This window comes from Cryptomeria japonica, chromosome 4 (assembly GCF_030272615.1).
Source record: "Cryptomeria japonica chromosome 4, Sugi_1.0, whole genome shotgun sequence".
Taxonomy (NCBI): Eukaryota; Viridiplantae; Streptophyta; class Pinopsida; order Cupressales; family Cupressaceae; genus Cryptomeria; species Cryptomeria japonica.
Window position 1 is genome coordinate 756739371 of NC_081408.1, and position 23032 is coordinate 756762402.

At 41.4% G+C, this 23032-nt stretch overlaps 1 protein-coding gene across 1 annotated transcript in view; it reads right to left on the bottom strand.

Moving 5' to 3' along the window:
* Window positions 1-2392: 2392 nt before the first annotated feature.
* The window catches only part of LOC131037877 (ATP-dependent 6-phosphofructokinase 6), a 124116-nt gene continuing 103476 nt past the window's right edge, over window positions 2393-23032 (bottom strand). The window contains exon 14 of the mRNA XM_057970114.2: window positions 2393-2992. Coding sequence (XP_057826097.1) covers window positions 2759-2992 — 234 coding nt within the window. The 3' untranslated portion in view covers window positions 2393-2758. The remainder of the gene's footprint in view (window positions 2993-23032) is intronic.

Genomic DNA, 23032 nt, shown 5'->3' on the forward strand with positions numbered 1-23032 from the left:
TCTTGGGATTGCTTTTCACTACAAGCTCAATTACAAGTTTTATAGAGCAAAAAGGATACAATGAGGATGGAGAGTTTCTTACCAATTTCAAAATAGGTGCAAGAAAGCTGAACTCTGGGATTGGAAAACCAAGAAAACCCTTTTGAGTTTCTTGGTTAATCTTTATGGCTATGAAGTTTGGGGAAGTTGCATGCCAAATTGTAGTTGGAAACAACTAGAAAGAATCCCAAATCATTTAATCTCAAGTAATCTCAAAGTGAAATCCACAATCACTTATGAGATTCTTTTAGTTGAAGCAAGAGTTTTTCCATTGGAGGCATCAACAGTAACTCAGCTACTAAGTTATTTAAAAAAGGCTAAAAACATGTATGCCCATCATTGACCCAAAATAGTTGTGGAGGGGTTAGGTCATAGAAAGAAAACTTGGATGAAGTAGAATAACAAATGATTGAACAAATGAGACATCAATTTGCATGAATGTCCTAACACCAATGGGGAAATAAAAAAATCTGTGAGAAAAATTCAAGAGTGACATCATGTGGACAACATAGATTTGCAGAAAAAAAGCTTAAAAAAATATGTGAGAAAAATTCAAGAGTGACATCATGTGGACAAAATAGATTTGCAGAAAAAAAAGCTTACTACTAAAAAAAATTTAATCCAACTTGAAATATGGTGAAAAAAAATATTTAGGAGCAGTTACTTTTAAGTAAAATCAAGGTTGTTAATTGCATAGTTTAAGGACTTGATCATATAATTTTCGATGCAAAACCAATAGATGGACTATAACTAAGGAAGTTTGAGAAGACATAATTTGCATATTTTGTTGTAAAGGAACTGTAGAGACAAAATGACCCTTTATTATGGAATGCACAATTTATGAAGATATTTGCACACAATATGACAACAGCTTGAAAGCTGACAACATGTGCGAGTTTTGAAAAAACTAGGATTAACAAAATTGCTAGCCTCTTAATCAAGATCCATAGTAGAAGATTCGACATTGAAAAGAACTTGAAAAGAACTTAAGATTGTGCTTGTCGATCCCTTAGACTTTGGTCTCATAGACAACATTAAAATCATTTATTCATTCACTGGTCCCATTCATATTGCTTCAACCAATGACACAACAATATAAAGTTGTTAGATTGACAACATTTATTTCTTGTGAGATGCTACCATGCGGATCCTTTGTACGTTGAATTAGCAGCTACAAGGTGATCTTTAACTATGCTTTAATAGAAGGCGAGACACGCTATTTGTGAATCTGGAAACTTCATCCAATGGGGCAACAATATGGCTAATCCTACCACTATAGCGTCTAAAATATTGCACAAACTATCGATTTGACCAAGAATCGAGAGTTACTACAAAAACTAGGTTTCCTTTATGAAAATTGAATTCTTGTAAAAACCTAAAAGCCTTCCATTCCTGTAATCATCTCCGAAGGAGCCAAAACAAAACTATAACCTCCGGAACAAAAGAATATGTTGCGACATAATGTAAGAAGCTCAGCCCAAAAGAATTAGCACTATTGTAAATTGAAGCAAAGCTCTACAATACCTTACGATCTATGTACAATCAGTTGCACAAGTAGCATCTTAGCATAACGTAACCCAATAGTCAAAGCATTATTACGTGCACAAGTCACAATGCATCAGCAGACCTTAAAAGTCCTTTCATTATAGGGAATGGCTTCTTTCCGTTAACCTGTGACAATTAAAAAATCAACTAAGCCAAGCTTGCGCTTATTGTGTCCTTTCAATTTTGTATTTATAACATAGAGCATTCTACCTTGTAGTACGTTCAAATGTCAAGAAAGTCTCAATATTATAAGACTGCGTAAATAATGTATAGTGTTGCATGAAATACCATAAAATAGAGAGATGCAAACGACAGGAAATCCCGATTGTGAGTCCAGAAGGCAGAGGCTTTAGTCCCCGGTGATGAATCCCGAAGTGTGACTTGAAGCAACAGACTTAATCACACATGCAGATTTATCCGGAAATCACTACCAGATAATCTCATTATTCATCGAAATAGCATAAATTGAAAACCAGAGTTATGATATTTAAGTGCATCATCTTTATCAATATACTATTACAGTACAGCAAAATAGATTTATAAAGTTGGATCACCATTCTATTTGGTTAGTCCACTTCACTTGTGAAATTATGAAGCTGTGGCAATGCTGGATTTCCCGTAATTGAACTACAGGACGAGTGTTCTATGTATCATATTCAATTCGGCATTGTGTCAATTATACCCAAAAATTGTTCCATCGAGTTCAACACGAACATATGCATCTTCAAACTTTTAATTTATTTAAATAGTCCTATACACTTATTTAAACTATCAGAGATGGAATAGCGACAGCTGTCGAAGTGAAATCTTATACCAAATATGACCATCTTTTCATATAAAGCATGATGAATACACTTATTTCCAGTTCTAGGTCTGCTCCTCTAGTTGCATAATACATATCCAACCAAAATCAACTAGGTCCAGCAGGCCAAATATGGCTTGTTACATACATTCAAGGCTTGTATACCGCCAAAAAAGTACATAACCATCTAAAGCTTGAACAAACGTTGAAATCTTAAGTAAATATGGACTACTTGGTCATGCGAACCAACTACTATATATAAGAATGTGTTGTATAACACAGCCAAATGCACACATCTACAAGGCCTCAGCTTCCATTCAAAAACTGCTGGAAAAATCCCCTTAGTTTTCCTGCAAACCATAGCAGAAATAGTCATTTAGCTTCCTTTTTGTCGCTACTCTGATTTTCCACTGTAGCGTCTAGTTCCGTGCCAACAGGTCCATTTGAATGATTGTCAACCTGTTCCATCAATTTGGTCGATGCTTTCTTCCTTTTGGCTTCCATTACTTCATTGTAGTTTATAAAACTAGGTTGGTTAGTGGAAGAGAGTAGCCTAGCCCACATTCGATCAGTTGTTTTCACCCGATTTGGAGACTCTGTAACACGCTGCAAAAGAAGCAAAATAAGTTAGATGTTAACAGAAAAATCAACTGGAAATTAGAATATCTGAAAGGGATCCTGTTCTAGAAATATAGATGACGATGATTATCCATTATCCAAGTAGTTAAACTTAAAATGTATGTTATATCCTAGCGCATTGAACTAACTGCATATCCCTTGAATCCTATTTTCTTCGTTGACAGATAATAAAATAAATCTTCAGATGCAGAGGCCAAGCAACTTTATTTTCACGTAGGCCAAGCTGATAAGAACAGTAACAGTAAAAGAAAATTGTTCAAATAGCTTACGAGGAAAATGTCAGGTGCAAAAATACATTGGTTGACACCAAAGAAAACCATCATGAAATTAACAGAACATAGAGCTGTTCAAAGGGGAACGATGTTAAGGACATGGATATAGCGCTACTCTCATTTAAGTAGCAGCTAATTAGGGATCAAGTGCAAAATTCCGTATCAATTAGAAGAGCTTCACAATAAGAAAATAAATTCATCTTCAAGTAATGTATTTCCACAGATTTTTGGATGGCTAGGTAATGTGCAATATAAAAATTGATCAGTTGAGCTTCTGTTTCTCAACTCAATGTTCAGAACAATCCAAGTTTGCTGTCACTTCTAGATTAATGATATTCATAAAATGTGGCAAAGCAACCTCTCCTTGTTAGAGGATGTCACGCACAAGCTATGATACAGTGACCTCGTTAAAGCTTTTTGGTAAAACAGTCAAATGAATGTATGGACAATGGGAAATGATCAACAAATCGGAAATACTGATAGCTAATTGATGGTGGATATAGGGAAGACTACTACATTAACTGTTTCCCAGGGATGCAGGGACAGGAATGTGCTCCAACTCCATTTCTCTCTGATTGAATTGACAGCTGAGAACAATACGGAGGTTTGGGATGGGGATATACATTAGTACTTGAAAAACTAGTTATGAAAAGATGCATAAGAATTACATTTCAAATGAAACTTTGGCAAATTCGTAAAATAGCAAAATTGCAAATACTAAATACTAAGATTTCTTGAATACTAAATAAAATTTGACAAATGAAATTGTCAAATTGGAGATTTCTATTATATCGAAAATATCATAAAGATGATTACAATGAGTAGCATGAAAATATTATAAAGATGATTACAATGAGTAGCATGATATCAAAATAAGTACAAAATGTCAAAATGTAGTGAAGGGTGCATAAAACCTAAAAAAATTGAAATTAAAAAAAAAAACACTTTTTTGATGCCCAGGGATGGGAACTTCCAGCCGTGCCCAAGATGCTCAAGTGACACCTGGGCATCCCCGAGACATCCCAAAGAAGGTCCCTGGTATCTCTGGACATCCCAGTGGCAGTGGCGGTATGGCAGGGGGATGCTCTGTTCCCATCCCCGTGTCCCCGAGATGTTCCCATCCCAGAAATGTGGGGGTCGGGAGGGTGAGTGGGGCGGGGAATGTGTCCCCATGTTTCACTGAATAAAACACACTGCATCAGGAATAGGATTTTTGCACTAGTCAAATGTTGACAAAGTTGCAAATTGTGCCTCCAGAACATGGGCTGATACTCGTAATTACTGACCCATTCTGTGTTATGTTTATAAGATGACCATATATGACATTATCTCCAAATAATCCATTGACTTATTCATTAACATTTATACCCCATATACAGCTAGAAATTAGAATATTAAAACCAAAAAAAAATACGGCAACACATGCTTAAAAAACAAAAACGAATTTTCCAATAACCTTGTTTTTAAAAATCAATAAGAAAAATAAAATTAGAGGCTAATAATCTATAAGGCCTTTTTAAATTGTAAGTGTGGCAGTAAATATTGACTTGAATCCTTCAGAAAATGCTTTGATTGAGAATACTGATACACTGCACTAATACAAAGCCTGAAACAAAAAGGAGAACTAATAATTTCATGCACGTGGACCAACTGAAATTACTACGTATTGAAGGTGAGAAAAGGCTCTGAACACATTAGACAATCAATCTTCTTCATAAAGATTATTACGTTTCAATGGCTTTATAAAGCCTATTAATTTACCAAATACCCAAACAACCCGACAGCTAACTTTATTAATTACTTACATATTACTTATTACACTCTTCACATATTATTTACATACATCCACGTGTGAGAACTAATTCCCAGCATTTCCCCCATAGTGCTTACATAGGATGAGGAACTTAATTCAGGCACTGCATCAACAGTTGGCCTTGGTCAATCATTGCCTCTGTCTTCTCAATTGCTGTTGAGATTCACCTATTTCATATTTGTGCACCCCCTCCCCCGACACTCAAAGGAAAATCTCCTTGTATGTCAGTTTCTACCAATAATAGATCCAATTACAATGTGATCTTTATACATATCCATGTGTCTTTTATAATTGCAATTACAACCTTATTGTTCCAAATATCCTTATTTCTCCATTAAAAATTTAAACAAATATCCCCCTTTTCATTCATATAGATGTTGTCACTAGACTCGCATAGAAAGAATGTTTAATATCTTACAAATCATATTGTGTCAACAACATTAAAGGCAGTCATCCCCGTAATTAATTAATAGAGAGCTGATTCTTAATGTGTGCAAATAACATAGTTGAAGGTGCAATACGCCACACAAGTAAAGGAAAAAACAGCTCACATTTGTCCGTCTTTTAGAAAGGACTTGATCAGATTGATCCACATTCCTCATTTAAATTTGCCCTACATGAGTAGGCCTCTGGATGGCATGAAAAGGGAAGGTCTATACCAGAAGAATATGCAGTGTACAAAATATGTGGATTGTCTGATGCTTGAATCTCTTCTCCGTGACCATGTAGCAAGATCAACCTCACTCTGTATTTTGGCTTTCCAGTAAAATGATCTGCAACACCCTTCTTAAAAATAATGGGTCTACCGTCTAACATCCCCAAACAATGCATGGCTCTTTTGGGATAGATTTATTTTCATTTTGACGTACAAGAAAATTGCAAAAAAAGTTGTTCCATGGCTGCCATCTAGAGCTGGAGCAGTAACACAAAGTTTGTGGCCTTCACAAACTTTGAATAAAAATATTAAAAAGTACAAATTTTCATTAATACATTCACGTTCAATCATCATGTTACACTATTTAGTTATTTAGTTATGTAATTTTTCTTAGCGCCTAGACTTATTGCTCCCTCATTAGATATAATGTAGATTGTCAACTTGTAAGATTATTCAATCATACCTAAGATTTTCTGGCAGAAAATAATTGTCTCATAAAATTTCTTCAGTCATCAAACTGCACACATTATTCTCTTTGGAGAAATAGTAAAATCAAATGCCTTGAACCATTTTGTCCATTATCGATGCACCTTGCTCTTCATTATTTCACAATTTCAGTTGTTTCCATCATTCAACCATTGTCTTCTTTGGATTATTATCTATGTTGTCAGGTTCTAGTAAACCCCCTATTACCCATATTGGTCCATTTCAAGGCTTTGTTTGGGGCCAAGGTGACTTTGGGTTCGAGCTGGACCCAAGCAAACCCATGGGCTACCCATCAATCCATATCTATATGTAAACAAACAAAAACTCATAAATGCTTAATTTTGCCCTTAAGTGAGGGCTCTTAACCTATTTTGCCTCATTTCATAAATGCAATTGAATAACACAAGATATTTTCCTCCAAGCTACCATTGTTGTTTTTGAAAGTTGCTACATTCTTCCTTGATTGTGAAGGCTATAGGAGAGAAAGACCTTCACCAACAAAAGAGAAAGATTGAAAGGATGTTTTATCTATATTAGAGATGGGTGAATCTTGTAATATTTTTCGATCTTTGAAAAAATTTGTCAACATTTTTCAATTTTTTTTCAAGTTCTTTTATTAAGTTTTGGAATTTTTTTTATACCTTTTATACATAATATAGAAGTCTTACTATTGTTTTCTTTTAGGTTTTTTTAAGTTGTAGGGTCGTAAATTTGTAATATTTTTTTCTGTTTTCGTATATTCATACAAAATAGCTAGTAGTTTCAGTTTAGTTGCCCCACATGTAGAGAGCTCATTTAAATTTGACACAGTGTCACCTCTTTGGCAACATACCATAATTATACTACTTCCTAGTGGTGGAAGTTATTGCTGGCATTGTAGCCAATGTGGGGATGAGTATATGAGCTCGTATAGTCAAGTGAAAGCTCAACTATGTGCTATTAATAACATAGGAATAAAAGTTAGTCCAAGGCTGAATAAAAATGGGTTGTCAAAACATAAAACAATGGGATATATCAAAGAACAAGTGGATATTGACATGGTAAATAATAATTCAAAGGAAAAAATATATCCTCTTTCCAAGAAAAGATCGCAAAAACCTCCTATTGGCTTAACACAACCATCTGGCCCGCATCCTTTCATGCCACCATCTTCTCAAGAAGAGAATACCCCCTTTCTTTCCTATAACCGAGGCCCATTGGAAAATGCCTTCAAGAATTAAGTGAGGGAGGTTGTTGATGAGAGTATTTCTCTTGCATCTATGGCAATGGGAATCCTTTCAACTTTGTTAAATCGCCATATCGATTGGATATGGTGATTGCAATTGCCAAGAGACCTACTAATTACATTTGTCCTAGGCATGGTTGGAAAACTCGAACTCAGCAAAAACTTGCCAGACCCCAAAAACTCAACAACTTATAAAATTGCTTAAATTTCATTAGAAACATTTTTTTTGCAAAATTCAATGACAAGATGTATCCAGTGAGTACAAAAGTGTTTTCTATTAAATTTGATTGATTTGAATGCAAATTGAGTACAAAATCACATCCTCATGAGAAATCCAGATACAATACTTAGCTGACAATTGTTATGAATTTATGATCATGATTCATCATAGTTCATAAATTGCATATTACAACATTTTACATCTTCCTCTTCCCTAGTCTAGTGAAAACTTGGGGAGAGATTCTAATACTCACATTTGAATCTTTGATACTGATAGTATGTTACCTCATCATTGATCAATGATATTATCATAATGATAAAACCAATTGTCTAAGTTCTCGATTCTATCCTAGACCCCCCCATTGTAATCAAATTTCTTATATGACACCAGATTCCAATAACCAGTGGGGATTTGGGAGTGGAGACCTCAATGGGTTTGAGGGGCGACGATGGCAAGCTACACAAGGTGTTAGATGTGAGAAAAACCCAATGATTGAGGGGGTGCAAGGGAACGGTTCCATGCCCTTGCAGGTTGGGAGCGAGGGTTCATGGGCTATTCCCTTGAAAATTTTTAGATAATGTTATGACAAGTATGGGCCTTTTTTACTGACACAAGAAAGTTTTTGCACAAACTCGCCAAGTCTTTGGCAAAAAGTCACCAAAAAAATCAATGAGATTTTGCCAGATACTTGGTGAGTATCCTAGCAAGTAAATGTTTCAAAAACTCGCCATTTGTTTGACTTTGTATGAAAAAGTGCACACCACCTTATTGGCCAAAGAGAAAGCTTCTATAGAGGCATCATTGAGAGCAATCAAAGATACAAGGCTTAAAACAAAAGTGTCTATTTCTAATGGATGGAAAGATTGCAAAAGTGAACCACTAGTCAATGTCACTATGGTGTCCCTCAAAGGGGCAAAGTTTTTGAAGGGAGTGTATTATAAGTATCAAGTGAACGATGCAATTTTCATTGCCAATGTCCCCATATAATCCATTGGGATGTTGGGCCTTGAGAACATTGTCCAAGTCATAACAAACAATGCTAAAAATTGTAGGACAATTGGTTCAATAGTGTTGAGTATATATGGTAATAATTTTTGGATACCATGTGCTATCCACTCACTCAACTTGATATTGTAAAGATTGGCTAAGGATCAAATGGGTCAAATAAATCTACAAAAATACTGAGGAGGTTTAAACGTTTGTAATGAATCATCATATGTCACAAACCACCTTCAAGACCTCCAACTTCTTGTTGAAGGTAAATTTTTATTTTACTTTTTAATGTTTTAATTGTTTAATTTTTTTACACGATGTTACGTTGTCGAGACTCAATTTGCATCTCACAAAATTGTCTTGAGATGATTGCTAAAGGTGTGAGAGGCATTGAGTGCTAAGGTCAACAACACTCTTTAGAGTTTATGGATACAATCAAATACAAAGAGAGCTCAAAAAGTCAAAGCATTGACTCTAGATGAGGAGTGATGGGCTGTAATGTCCCCTTTTGTAAATGCCCTAATTTTTGCCCAAAAATCACAAATCCAGAATGAAACAAGGCCAAACATAGTTAGGGTTATAATCTTCATTTAAGAATAAGATGAGATAAGCCTATTTTCCGAAACTCACAACGAGATTAGACAACAATGCAGATATAACTCATGAAATACATCCAATTATAGGGTTAGGATATGTATATATTGATCTACACAACCAATACCAAAAATTACATGGAAACTCAACCATAACAAGTGTTGAGTTGGAAGACATGATGAGGTGCACCAAGCATCCTCTACCCTAGGCCCAACAACAAGACCTTATCCTTTGTGGCCTCATGTGGTCCTTAACCAATGGTCCTCAACCATCATCATGAGGTGGCATACCTAGTGAGGGCTTTACACCATTCCCCCCCATCACATCAACCTCTCACCTCTTATGATTGATTAACTTCAACAATTGATCCATGTGGAGATAGTAGGGAAGCTATAATAGGGTGCCTTTGACCCTCAACCCTAGGCTCAAGGTTAGGACCTTATTGTTGGCAGCAATATTGTACACGAGAATAAAACTAGTTAATTAAGTTGTATTTGTGTTGGTTAGTTGGGAACCAAGGGGTGGCAGTTGCGGTGCGACGGTTGGCGCTCGCACCCCCTTGGTATCTTTATATACTTTCGAATGTAACTTGGGAAGGACACTTATGAATGGAATAACATCTCTTATACTTTATCTGATATCTATGGCGTTATTATTCTGCATTACGTGCTTTATGTTTTAAGTTATTCACTCGAGAGGGCAAACATTTGGCGCCGTTGCCTAGGCATACTTGGGTACGGAAGACACGGATGGCGCACGGACACGATGGGCCTACCCATTGGTGAGATAAACCCAAAGGCCGATGACGCGCAGACAGAGCTCTACACAGGAGAAGACACTGCAGCAAGGGAATTTTCAATTTTGCTCCAGGTAGCCATCGAGACCTACGTCCGATGAGAGGCGATGGAGGCTGAAATCCCACCAAGTGCTGTGTGGACAGCACTGGAGGTTAGCTCGATAGTAAATCGGTTGATGAACCACCTCCCTCGGGTTGCTTGCACAGGCATCGCTGGCACAACAAGCTCGCCTAGGAAGAGCGACGCCAACAAATCATTCAAGAGTACGAAGAAAGCAGCCGACGGGAAGCGGAACGGGATGGCGCCAAGCCAGGAAGGAATTGAACCTTGAACCTTCTATATTCAAATAAAAGTGTCATTGACACAAGTTGTATCTGACGAAATGAATTAATAAAGACGTGTTTTTGGTTTATGTATTGTGAATTATCGAAATGTACAGCAATTAATGCCCAACCTATTGAATAAAGATAGAAATAAAAAAGCAGAAACGGACGAGTGGGAGGCCGCGCAGAGAGCCTTGATTCTAGAACAACGTGTAGAACATAGACAAAGGCTGAGGCAACTTGCCGAAGGAGGACCTGCCGAAGGGTTGCCCGAAGGGAACTAAGGAGGTGTCACGGAGGGTGCAGAAGCTGAGGGGAATTTCTACGTGTCGCCAAAACACCGTAGGGTGAGGAGCCACGAAGAGTTTCTGGAGGAAACAAGGTTGCGAAGGAACCTAGTTGAAGAAACGCGAGATCAGTTTAGAAACTTATCCCTTACACCGCGAAGTGAGGATCACCAAAGGGAGCTTGGAGGGGGCGCGGGTGAGAACGAAGGGAGGACAACCATACGGCTGTAGGGGCGACACACGGCAGGCAAAACACCGTACCCCCAATCACCCACTGTCATGTCCCCTAATAGGTGATTATGAATATATGGAATATTAATTATCTTATATAAAGTTCCATTCATTTATATAAATAATTAATATTTATAAAACATGCGTTGCAATTATATTAATATTTATAAGTCCTATGTTGCACTAGTTTAACCGTAATTAATCTTAACGATTACAGGAATTCAACCAGCTCTTGTCAAATAAAGAATGGGCTCACGATAGGGGAAGCATCGAAGAATTCATAGAAGAATTGGTGGAAGAATAATTTGCAGTCAGTATGTGTTAATAAACATTCGGAGAATAATAAACCTTTCGTCAGTTTTTGGATTGACCTACTAGTTGATCAAATCAGGATAATCATCAACCATGCTTGTCTCAGGAAGAAGTCACGGAGACCCTAGGTTGGATACGCGTATATTTGGACACACGCAAATTGCAGAATCGCGAGTTGCTAATGCGACTGAACCCCAAGAGAAGTATATGCAGCAATGCCCGAACGCAGTAACAAAACCACGGGAAATGTTCGCACCTACAGTCGGACAACACAAACAGGGGAAATGCAGTAATCCGTGAACCTTGGAAACCCGATATCGAGCGATAGCGTAAAAGGTTATCCAACAGTAACGGGTGTGATGCCCACAGGAGCAAAGGAAAGAGACTGCGGTTATTTCACAGTATGAAGGAGTGGGTAAATGCGTGGGGAACTACGGAGTAACTGCGCAACATCTACGGGCTTACGTCTCTACAATACATAATACGCATTGACTATATGTGACAGCAGCAGGGTTGACATAAGGAGAGCTTGGATCAGTGCACTCGGAAATCATCTTGAAAGAGTAATTACAATAGCTACACCAACATTTGCACCTGGGTACTTCAAATCAGGTTCTTAATATATTCTTATTGTTCGATTGTGTGCGTACATATTGGTTTATAGATTCTAGAAATTCTGAAACCTGACGTTGGTTAAATTAGTTCATATATTGATCTGTTGATATCATATTTTCAAAAGGGATGGCATCATATTGATAGAATTCTTTATTTGTGTGCCACGAATTGTTATAATGCCAACAAGTAGATGTAACAGGCAATAAATCCTATTTGCTTCTTATATTTTATGGTTATTGTTCTAAATCACCCCTATGGTATCTTGTTATTGTTGGGCTTAAACCATCGATGAATATAGTCTCAGAATGTTCTGAAAGTTTAACTGGAAGTGTGAACAACCTAACAGTCAAGTGTTTGTAAAACATATTAGCATATCAGAATAATAGCAGGGACATTGCACCCACGCAGGATACAGCACCGGTGCCGGAGGGAGCGGCGCAGGGGCTTAGCCACAGCCACCTCAGGGGAGACGACCCCCATCAATGGTGAGTAAACAGAAACTGCCCAAGTTCAACGGCGACGGGAAGGAAGATCCCGTCCGCCATTGTCGAACGTGCGAAACCATATGGTCAGCAAACGGTGTTACCGACCAAGACGAATGGGTAACACAATTCCCAGCAACCTTAAGGGGAGTGGCCATAGGTTGGTACTCACATATGGATAAGGCCAAAGTCAGCACATGGCCCGACCTGAAGGAGTTTGGAATAGAGTTCTGCCTCCTGAGAGATGACAACGAAATAGTCGCCGAGATCTATGGAACGAAGCAGAACAAGAACGAGACTGTCCGAGCCTATAGTCGGCGGCTAAAGGAACTATTGGGAAAAATGGAGAGTCAACCAACAAATGGGTTGAAAAAGCAATGGTTCGTGGAGGGACTGAAACACTCCCTCCGAAAGAAGATGAAAATCGTTCCACCTACATCGTACGAAGACGCATACAATAGAGTGATGGATCTCGAGAGCGAGACCAAGACATCGAAGAAAAAAAAGAAGGATAGCTCGTCCGAGGAGGACGACTCTTCATAGGAAAGCAGCAACGACAGCGAGGCTGGCAAACAGGTGCAAGTGCTCCAGAAAGACATGGAGCGAATGAGAAGGGAATTCAAAACAATGAGAAGCACTGGTCGGACCGAAGGGGACATATGGTGCATTGAGTGCAAAGAGGAGGGGCACACAAAGGGTACTTGCCAGAAGAAGGCATTCTGCGAGATTTGCCAAGTGATGGGACACTTCACCAAGGAGTGCCCATACAACATGAAAACCCGAAGTACGCAAATGAGCCAGGTGTTGTTCATGGAGCAGGCCACAACATCCGCACCAGCGGGTACGGGCCAACAAACGAACACAACGACATCATTTGGAGGATATCGGGATAACAGACACGGCGGCAGAAGAAATAACAACAATAACAGAAATCGGATCTAGTATGACGCCAAGGGTCGGCCAATGATCTAGTGTAGGGCCTGCAATCAGTGGGGACACTTCACCCGCGATTGCACAAAGGAAGCCACCCCTCAGCACCTCTGCTGATGGTGCGGGCCAGGCGACCACGAGGACGCAAATTGCCCGAAGCCTGGTGTAAACCTTCTGAACATAGAACCCACGAAGGCAGAAGTGTTGGCAATCATAAGGGCGCAGGCCAAAAAGGGTGCATACCCAAATCCCCACACGGAGACCGAGAGAGTGCGGGAAGCAAGAGACGAGATCACAAAAGAAATGGCCACACAGGGACAGAACAACCACCAGACCGCAAGTCCGCCACGGACGAGAGGAGAAGAGGAAATCTTACGGCAAATATTGCAGATGGAGGTACCCGTGAGAATTCAAGACCTCCTGGAGACCATGCTGCAGTTAAAAACGGCTATCTTAAACTCTGTACCCTCACAGGTGAAAATGAGGGAGGTTGTAAGCCCCACAGCTGACCCTGTGTTAAGGGAGGTCGTAAGCCCCATGGTTGACCCCATGTTGTTGTTAGTCAACAGCGGACGCCAACCAGCGGTGGTAGAAATGGGCATACTGGGGACTACCTTGACAGACACTATTGTGGACGGAGGGTCAGGAGTAAATGTGCTCCCAAAAGCGACATGGAAAAAACTGGGAAAGCCTACGCTGCGGCCCCCCATGTTCAACCTACTAGGGGCAGATCAACACGGGATTAAACCCCTTGGTACCCTCATGGGCCATCAGGTGATGATTGGCACGCAGCCATTCGTGCTGGATTTTGTAGTAATTCCCCTGAAGCAGAAAGGGTATGACGCCATTCTTGGCCGTGGGTGGCTCATTGCAGCAAAATCAAACCATAATTGGAAGCGGAATACTCTTTCCTTGGAAAACGTGGGGAGGAAGTACGTGATCGATCTCCGTACGCAGATTGTGAGTGAGGAGTTAGCATCCTCCTTCGACTCGGAATCTGAGGGAGACCAATTGGGGGACGGACGTCGCATGGAGCCTAGCGACGAAGGGGTGTTAGAACTGGAGGCATGCTCAGGGGATGACGGGGACTCCTTGAATGGCCTCTTCCATTGGCAAATGTGAGATTATGAATTATTTACACCTTCGTGCAATGTATTGAGCATTGAGGAAGAACCAGATATATTTCCCCCGAAATATGGCGAGTACAAGGAAGGGGAGGCCTCAGTGAATGAGGCACTGACGCACCAATTCCCGAAGGGGGAGCCCATTAAATACCAGGAAGCCAATTTAAAGGAGACAAATCTCGGGGGGACGAGTGACCCCAAGATCATCCTTGTCGGAGATGACTGGAATCCAGTGCTGAAGGCAGCAGCCTTCAAAATTTTCCTTGAATACAAGGATGTCTTCGCATGGACATACAAGGACCTGAAAGGTGTGCCCCTAGAGTTATGTGTACACCGAATAACATTCGTACCGGGAGCCCCGCCGGTAAGGAAGCGGCCTTACCGTATGAACAAGAATTATGCTACATGGGTGAACGATGAAATTGAGCGGATGTTGGAAGCAGTCATAATCTTCAAAGTGCAGACAAGCGAATGGGTGTCTCCCATTGTGATTTACCTCAAGAAAGAGGCCAATCAGATCCGGATCTGTGTAGACTTCCGGTGTCTGAACCCTGTCACTATTAAAGACCCGTTTCCCATACCCTTCACCGACAGCATCTTGGAGGAAGTAGTTGGACATGAAATCTATTCCTTCATGGATGGGTTCTCTGGGTACAACTAGATATCCATCGCGAAGGAAGATAAGTTGAAAACAACTTTCGTGGTGGAAGACAGTGTGTATGCATACAACCGAATGCCCTTCGATCTATGCAATGCACCTGCCACCTTTCAGCGCATCATCTTACACATCTTCGACAAGATGTCGGTGGGGAACTTCAAAGCCTTCCTAGACGATTGGTCTATTTATAGTGGACAGGACACCCACCTAAAAACCCTCAGGGAGTGCCTAGAGAGATGTCGGAGGGCATGGTTGGCCCTCAATCCAAAGAAATGTAGATTCATGGTACCACAGGGAAGATTGCTTGGACACATTGTGTGTAAAGAAGGATTGAAAACAGACCCAGACAAGATTCGGGTAATAGTAGAAATGGAACCTCCTACGGATGTCACGGGGATAAAATCCTTCCTTGGTCATGTGGGGTACTACAGGAGGTTCATCAAGAACTTCGCTGAGGTGTCCCACCCATTGGATAGGTTGACACGGAAAGGGGAACCATACATCTGGACAGAGCCACAAAGCAAGGCCTTTGAATAGCTAAAGACGAGGTTGATGGGAGCACCCATACTGGCATACCCGAATTGGGATAAGGAATTCCACATTCATGTGGATGCCTCAAACTATGCCATCGAGGCTACATTAGCCCAGGTAGGAGGACACGGGTTGGACCACCCCATTTATTTTGCGAGCAGGTTGCTCTCGAAGGCTGAAAAGAACTACAGTACCACAGAACACGAAGCCCTCGACATGGTCTATGTCGTACATAAATTTGGTCATTACCTACTAGCTACACCATTCACATTTTACGTAGACCATCAGGCACTCATGTACTTGGTAAACAAGCCGATCATCCAGGGGAGGATAAGCCGCTGGCTATTGCTACTACAGGAGTTCACATTTACAATTGTGGTAAGACCGGGGCAAAGCCATGTCATAGCTGATCAATTGTCCCGGATTAAGTTGGGGGAACTGCCAGAGGGAGTAAATGATGATTTTCCGGATGCGCACTTGTTCCAAATAGTCGTATTCCCTTCGTGGTACAAGAAGATTGGAGAGTACCTGTCGATGTCCCGATTCCCGGAGGGTATGCCCCCAGGGGAACGGAGAAAGCTCGTATTAAGGAGCAGGATTTTCTCACTCATCAACGGTTTACTCTACAAAATGGGCCCAGACCAGGTATTAAGGTGTTGTGTCATGGAAGAAGAAGTCCCGAGTGTATTAAGGGAGGCACACGACGATGCCAGGGAGTGGGTCGTGGGGTGCGACACTTGCCAATGGGTGGGCAAACCTCTGAAGCGGGACTTCATGCCACTCAACCCGTCGCACGCACAGGAACTCTTTGAACGATGGGGACTTGACTTTGTAGGTCCTCTTAAGGCTAGCCACACACGACGGTGCCGGTACATTGTGGTTGCGACAGAATACTTGACTAAGTGGGTGGAGGCGAGTGCTCTCCCGGGTAACTCGGCAGTAAGCATGGCGAAATTTATTTACGAACGAATCATTACGCGATATGGTATACCTATTCAGTTGACCAATGACCGGGGGGGCCACTTCGTGAACCATGTCATATGGCAGTTGACCTCAGAGTTTAAGATTTTTCACTCATTATCGAGCCCGTACTACCCACGTGCCAATGGCCAGGCTGAGGCCACAAACAAAATATTGGTATCAGTAATTTACAAGTCCTGTGGGGTAGAAAAGGAAGATTGGGAGGAGAAGTTACCCTCTGTACTATGGGCCTACAGAACGACTTACAAGGTGACCACGGGTCAGACTTTGTTCCAGCTCATGTACGGGCAGGAAGCGGTGGTGCCAAGCCTTCGCATTGCAGTAGAGAACAGACTCGGGGATATGGAGAGCCTGAGGGAGAGACTGTATGCCTTAAGTAAGTTGGACGAAAAAAGAACGCTGGCACAATGGGCCACAGAGGCGGCCCAGCAAAGACGGAAGGTCTAGCACGACAAGCATCTTCGGCGAATGAAGTTTACTCTTGGGCAGTTAGTGCTGAAATTCAATGGGAGGAACGAAATCAAACCAGGAAAATTTAAAGTGCGATGGCTAGGGCCCTTCAAGGTACGTGAGGTCAATACCAACGGGGCAATTAAGTTGTGGACGCTGGACGGGAAGGAGGTGCCAAACGCCGTAAATGGATCGAAATTAAAAAAGTACCATGAATAGGCAACCGATCCCGGACCCTCTAGAACGTACAACCGTACGGTCAAAAAAAAAAAGAAAAAGGAAAAGAAGGGGCCACGGTGGAACCACCGGCGGTGGTGACATTGACGGTGGGACCATCGTGCGGTAGACACCACTGTCGTGCGTGGTATAAAGCCCGCACAAGGCTGCACAAAAACAAATACACAGCCCTGCAGAAGCCCGCATAGCCGCACAATCCGCCGAAAGGAAAAAAAAAACTTTTCAGTGCAGGAAATTGTAAAGCAGAGTCAACCACGTAAGGAGGAAAATATCACGGAGGAAGGGGATTGCACGAGCATACCCGCACGCCAAGTACACGACGCAAAGGGAACGCTGGCAGTTGGAAGTGGCAAGGGTTTAAAGTTATAAAAGCAAAATTAAAGAATTAATCCGGGACTAATGGACACAAGCAAGAACAAGGCAGATTGGCGAAAACGGTTGCAACCGTTAGAAGACAAGTTGCAGGGAGGGCAAAAAGAAGCAAGTGTAGACACAGGCAAACGGGTTTTGCCATCTGGGGTGCGTATTGCAAGTAGCCTCGGGATGAGCAGTAGCCAAAAAAGCAAGAAGCAGCGTCCCAAACCCTTGGCGACAAAGGACAAGGATGAAGTAACAACAGATAATATTGTGTTCGAAGGTCTGAATGGGATAGACTATCGGAACTGGTGGACGAAGACACCTCACGATGATCTCATAAAGAAAAGTCTTCGCCAGGCACAGGTACACTAGGCTGTCCAGATGCCAGTTTTTTGTATAAAGGACTTTGAGGTGGTTTTGCGTGCCATGATTGGTAGCTATGACAGACATCGCCACCAGCCGGTATTTGATTATCAACACCAGAGGATAACAGTGTCATTCACGGTAGGCGAGTTCACCAGGGTGTTTGGCATACCGGGGGTGAAAGGGAAAAAAATACACTTCACAGAAAATATCTCTAGAAAATCGTGCCACATTGCTGCAGTTGATGTTGCGCGATAACCTAACCCAAGGAGGAAAAGATAGCCTCAAGAGTGCAGGCAAGAGTCGGGGGGTAAAGAAAACATTTTTCGCCAAGGGAGTATGGCGATGCCTGTTATCCGTCGTGAAGAGTCGCCTCACAGGTGCTAGCCACGCGTCGGACATAGCCATCGCACAGATAGCATTGATGAATGGGCTGCATAACGGGGTGGTGTATGATTGCGCATCTCTATTGGCGGATAGGATGGACGAGTTCATGACACTGCAATACAAGAAGTTTTACATGCCGCACCACGCCATTGGGTTGTTCCTAGATGCAGTCCGCACACAGATCACCCCGGGCTCACTGCCATTGGAGCCGCAAGGAAGGGTTGCACCAGACCAGCCGCCCATATTCTATTGGTCTCACTTGGACGTCTAAGCACATGGCGCCGAGGCACGTCTGGGCACAGAAAGAAAGAAGGCCGCCATGTCCGACACAGATGAATCCGATGCAGAGGATGCCGATAGCGGCAGGGAGGAATCTGCAGACACCTCCCAGGTGAGCGGAGGGAGCTTTCGATTGGCCGGAAGAAGAGGCGACCAGTGGCCTAAAGAGGAAGTAGTGGAATCGACGAGTACAAAAGGGTTTGTTTTAGCATCGCAGGTGCAAGTCCACTTTACACCAGCCCGCTTACCGGAGACTTGTCAGTTGGCGATACCGCGGTCATTCGGGACAGTGAGCGTAGTCACCACAGTGCCAGTTCCTAGTTTTGGGCAGCCTCGGGTGACGATAGCGATGACACCACCGCGGGTGGAGGACTTGGTGAGTGCAAAGGCTTCCATGGTGCACGATGTGCCGGATGTGACAGGACAGGATGTGCCAAGGTTGCCAGGCTATATGCAGGAGGCAGTGGCGGAAGCGGGCGCTCTTCATGATGACCTTAGCGCGTGGTTGAGCTACTACCAGCTTACACCGGTGGCACCAGCGAGAGAGGCCGTTCTATCTCCAGCCAGGGCCATGCATTCCTTAAAATATCATTGATTTGGAGGAAGGGAGTTCCCCGAGTAGTTGGGCGCTTCAGAGGGTTGCGTCACCACCTGCAGTTGTAGTCACCAACCCGTACAGGGAGGAGGAGGTGCCTGTTGGAGTACAGCAAGGTACAGGAGAGTTGGAGCAGTTCATTGGCGAGATGACTCTGAGAGCACAACGACTTGTGTCATCTGCCACACTCCAGGCGGACGCTGCCATGGTTGAGCGGATCGAGGGACTGTTGACCTTTGCCTGCACCAAATGTAGAGAGGAGTTTGAGAGGTGTTTTGAGTGTGCCGGATGGCTTGAGACGGAGACCCAGGCAATGTTGGAGGCCTGGAGCCTCATCGAGGGGGTTGGCGAGAGTCGGATGCAGTCGTTGTTGCAAGAGGTGGAGCAGACCTTCCGCGAAGGTTATCTTGAGCTTCGGAGGACGCAATAGACGGCAACCACAGTGGGGGCCTTGCGCGTAGCAGCAGTGTCAGCTCAGGAGGAGCTGACTGTCAGGTTTTGGGAGCTGGAGGCTACCATGGCACAGACCCAGACAACCATGGACACTTTAGTAGTAGAGAAGTCTGCCTTGCTGATACAATTGGAAGAGGAGAGGGCATCCAGAGAACAGTTGGAGACTCGATTGGTCAGTGCCCTGGAGAGTGTTGACAAGAAGGATAAGGAGGTGCTGGAGGCAACCTATATGGTAAAGACTGCTATGGAGCAGCAGATGGTGGCGGAACGGGATCTAAAGAGGAGGACGAAGCAAGTGTATGAGCTCCGTGGGCGCTTGGCGTCCCCCGCTACACCACCACCGGCGCCTTCTTCATCAGGGACGCCCTCTGCACCTCCTTAGTTTTTTTCTGCTTTTGGGTTATGTAAGCCCCATGTATTCTCCATTTAGTTGTAAGTCGCCTGGAGACGACTTTTCTTTTGGGGGGGATGATGTTGGTGGCAATATTGTACACAGGAATAAAACTAGTTAATTAAGTTGTATTTGTGTTGGTTAGTTGGGAACCGAGGGGTGGCAATTGAGGTGCTACAGTTGGCGCTCGCACCCCCTCGGTATCTTTATATACTTTCGAATGTAACTTGGGAAGGACACTTATGAATGGAATAACATCTCTTATACTTTATTTGATATCTATGGCGTTATTATTCTACATTACGTGCTTTATGTTTTAAGTTATTCACTCGAGAGGGCAAACACTTATCCTCCTTTGCCTCGTGGTCCCTAACCATCATCATGAGGTGGCCTCACGGTCCTTGACCATCTTTACGAGGCATTGTGCCTAGTGAGGAATCTCTCACCGTTCCCCCTATTGTGTTCCTTCCTTCTAATTGCAAACAATGATAAAACATACAAATTATACATCACGATCCTCAAGCATTATTATCATTATGAATATACATAAAATATGTTACAAACTATAAAGTACATGAATGCAAAGGGAATAAGTTATAAATATATGAACATTAGAAGAACACGCACACACACACACATATATGTCGATATATTATTTTAATTCATCCATACCAAATCTCAGCACTTGTATCCTCCGTGCTGGGTTAATAATATTAAATTGTACTATATATATATGTCGTTATATTATTTTAATTCATCCATACCAAATCACAGCAATTGTATCCTCCGTGCTGGGTTAATAATATTAAATTGTACTAATAGTATGATATTACATTAATAGCATCATATAGTATGATATTATGTTAATAGCATCATAGTGTATTAACAATAATTATATTATATTAACAGCATCATGTTGTATTGGCAGTATTTTATTATTTTAACAGCATTATATTGTGTTAATAATATTTTATTTTATTACCAGCATCATATTGTATTAGTAACATCCCATGATATTATTTACAGCTTTAGTTGACCATATTCTTACCTGCACGTACCCCCCAGACAGTGGGTTGCTGACCTTTTTCTTTTGTTTCCTCTTACTTACCTTTTTCCATATTCTCTTCTTTTCCTTGTTCGATGCTTGGTTGGGAAAGGCTGACTCTATTTAAAGAGTCTCAATGGGTATGCCTTTTCCCATAAGAGACGTGTGAAATGGAATGTCTCTTGATCGTAGTTTTTGCCAACTAAAACAAGTATCGGTCCACATAATATTTATTGATATTAAATAATTATGTAAATATAATTTAACAATAATTATTACTGATTGCAAATTAATATTTATTGTGTCTATTTAATAAAATATTATTTAACAGTAATTATTATTGTTTTAATTAATGTACGCTAATATTTATTGTGGCCATTAATAATTATTGTGAATATTAATATTTAATTATTGATTGTGATTATTAATATAAATCAGTATTTATTTAATAATTATTGTGAATGTTAGTTAACAATTATTGTTGATTGTGATTATAAAATGCAAATCAATATTTATTTAATAATTATTATGAATATTGGTTAATGAACATATATTTTAGATCCTCTTCAAATAGAATTTAAATACTCAAAATATAAGGGATATTACATGGGTTCATGTAGGATATGTTTCGAGCATAGAAACGAGACTCGGACTCGGCAAGGCTGACCCAACTTAGGACTCGGCAAAAAATCGGCAAGACTCGGCAAAAAAACCAATTTCTAGTGAATTTTGCCTAGAGCGAGTCCTGGAGAGTCACAAGTCCTTGAGACTCGGCTAGGGTCACTCGGCTCGGGACTCGCCAAGAGAGTCTTGGCGAGTCCTGGAACTATGGTTTCAAGTTTCACTGAGCCCATCATCAACATGATTAGATATGCAAATATAGATCATCCATGTTTGGGTGACATTTATGAGGGCATGGACTACATGGTTGAAAATATAAGGACCATAATTGGAGCCAAGCAGTAGGACAGCACAAAATCATTTTCCTAATGAGTGCAAAGGATCATTGTTGATTGTTGGAACAAGATGACCACACCCTTCTATCTCCTCGTATTTGTTTTCTCTCTAAAATATTATAACTTAGAGATACTTTCTTTTCTAAGGTGGTGTTGACGTGTATTTTGTACACTGCCTAACACAGAATAAAATACCCAAGGGTACCTTATCCTCTCTTGAATAAAGCCTCTGATTGCTGAAGATGTCGCGAAGAAGGATCAATCAGGGTGACTCCAAGGTTCTGTAATGTAGGGTCTCTACGTGTGGATAAGCACCAGTGGTCGTTGTGAATGCTGTTTCATCAAGGGGCCTTACGTTTCCGTTCAGGAACAAGATTTCCTAAAACTAACAAGTTCTCAAAAAGATCAAAAGGTAGGGTTTGCAAGAGACGAATCCTAATCTAATCCTAAGAATGACTCAATGTAGGCAAGACTTGGCAAGACTCGACCAATTTCAGTATTGCCAAGGAATTACAACTCTACTGAGATTGATGCGATCTTCTAAGGTGACTATTGATTTTTCAATTCACCAAGGATCATAGACATTACCATGAAGGTACATATCAATAATTCAATAATGATTGAAGGTTTAAGCAATCCAAATATTTCCAGTTGACCACACAAGGCGTCCTTACAATCAGTAAGAAGCTAGTGGTTTGGAATGTGAATCTCACCAAAGATCAAGCTCAACACTTAGTCCTTCAAATTTAAACACTACTTCGACTGAGAATGATTCAAGAAAGTAAACAACCATGAAGATAACCATGAGAATTGCAATAAAACACCATAACTTCAATATTTTATTGATCTCAAAGTCAACATAGACAACAATTGCTTGAAATTCCTTCTTCAATGCTCAATCTTGCTACAAAATAACTTTCTTCTCAAAAGCTCTAATCTTCTAACTGCTATTCTCTATCTCTCTC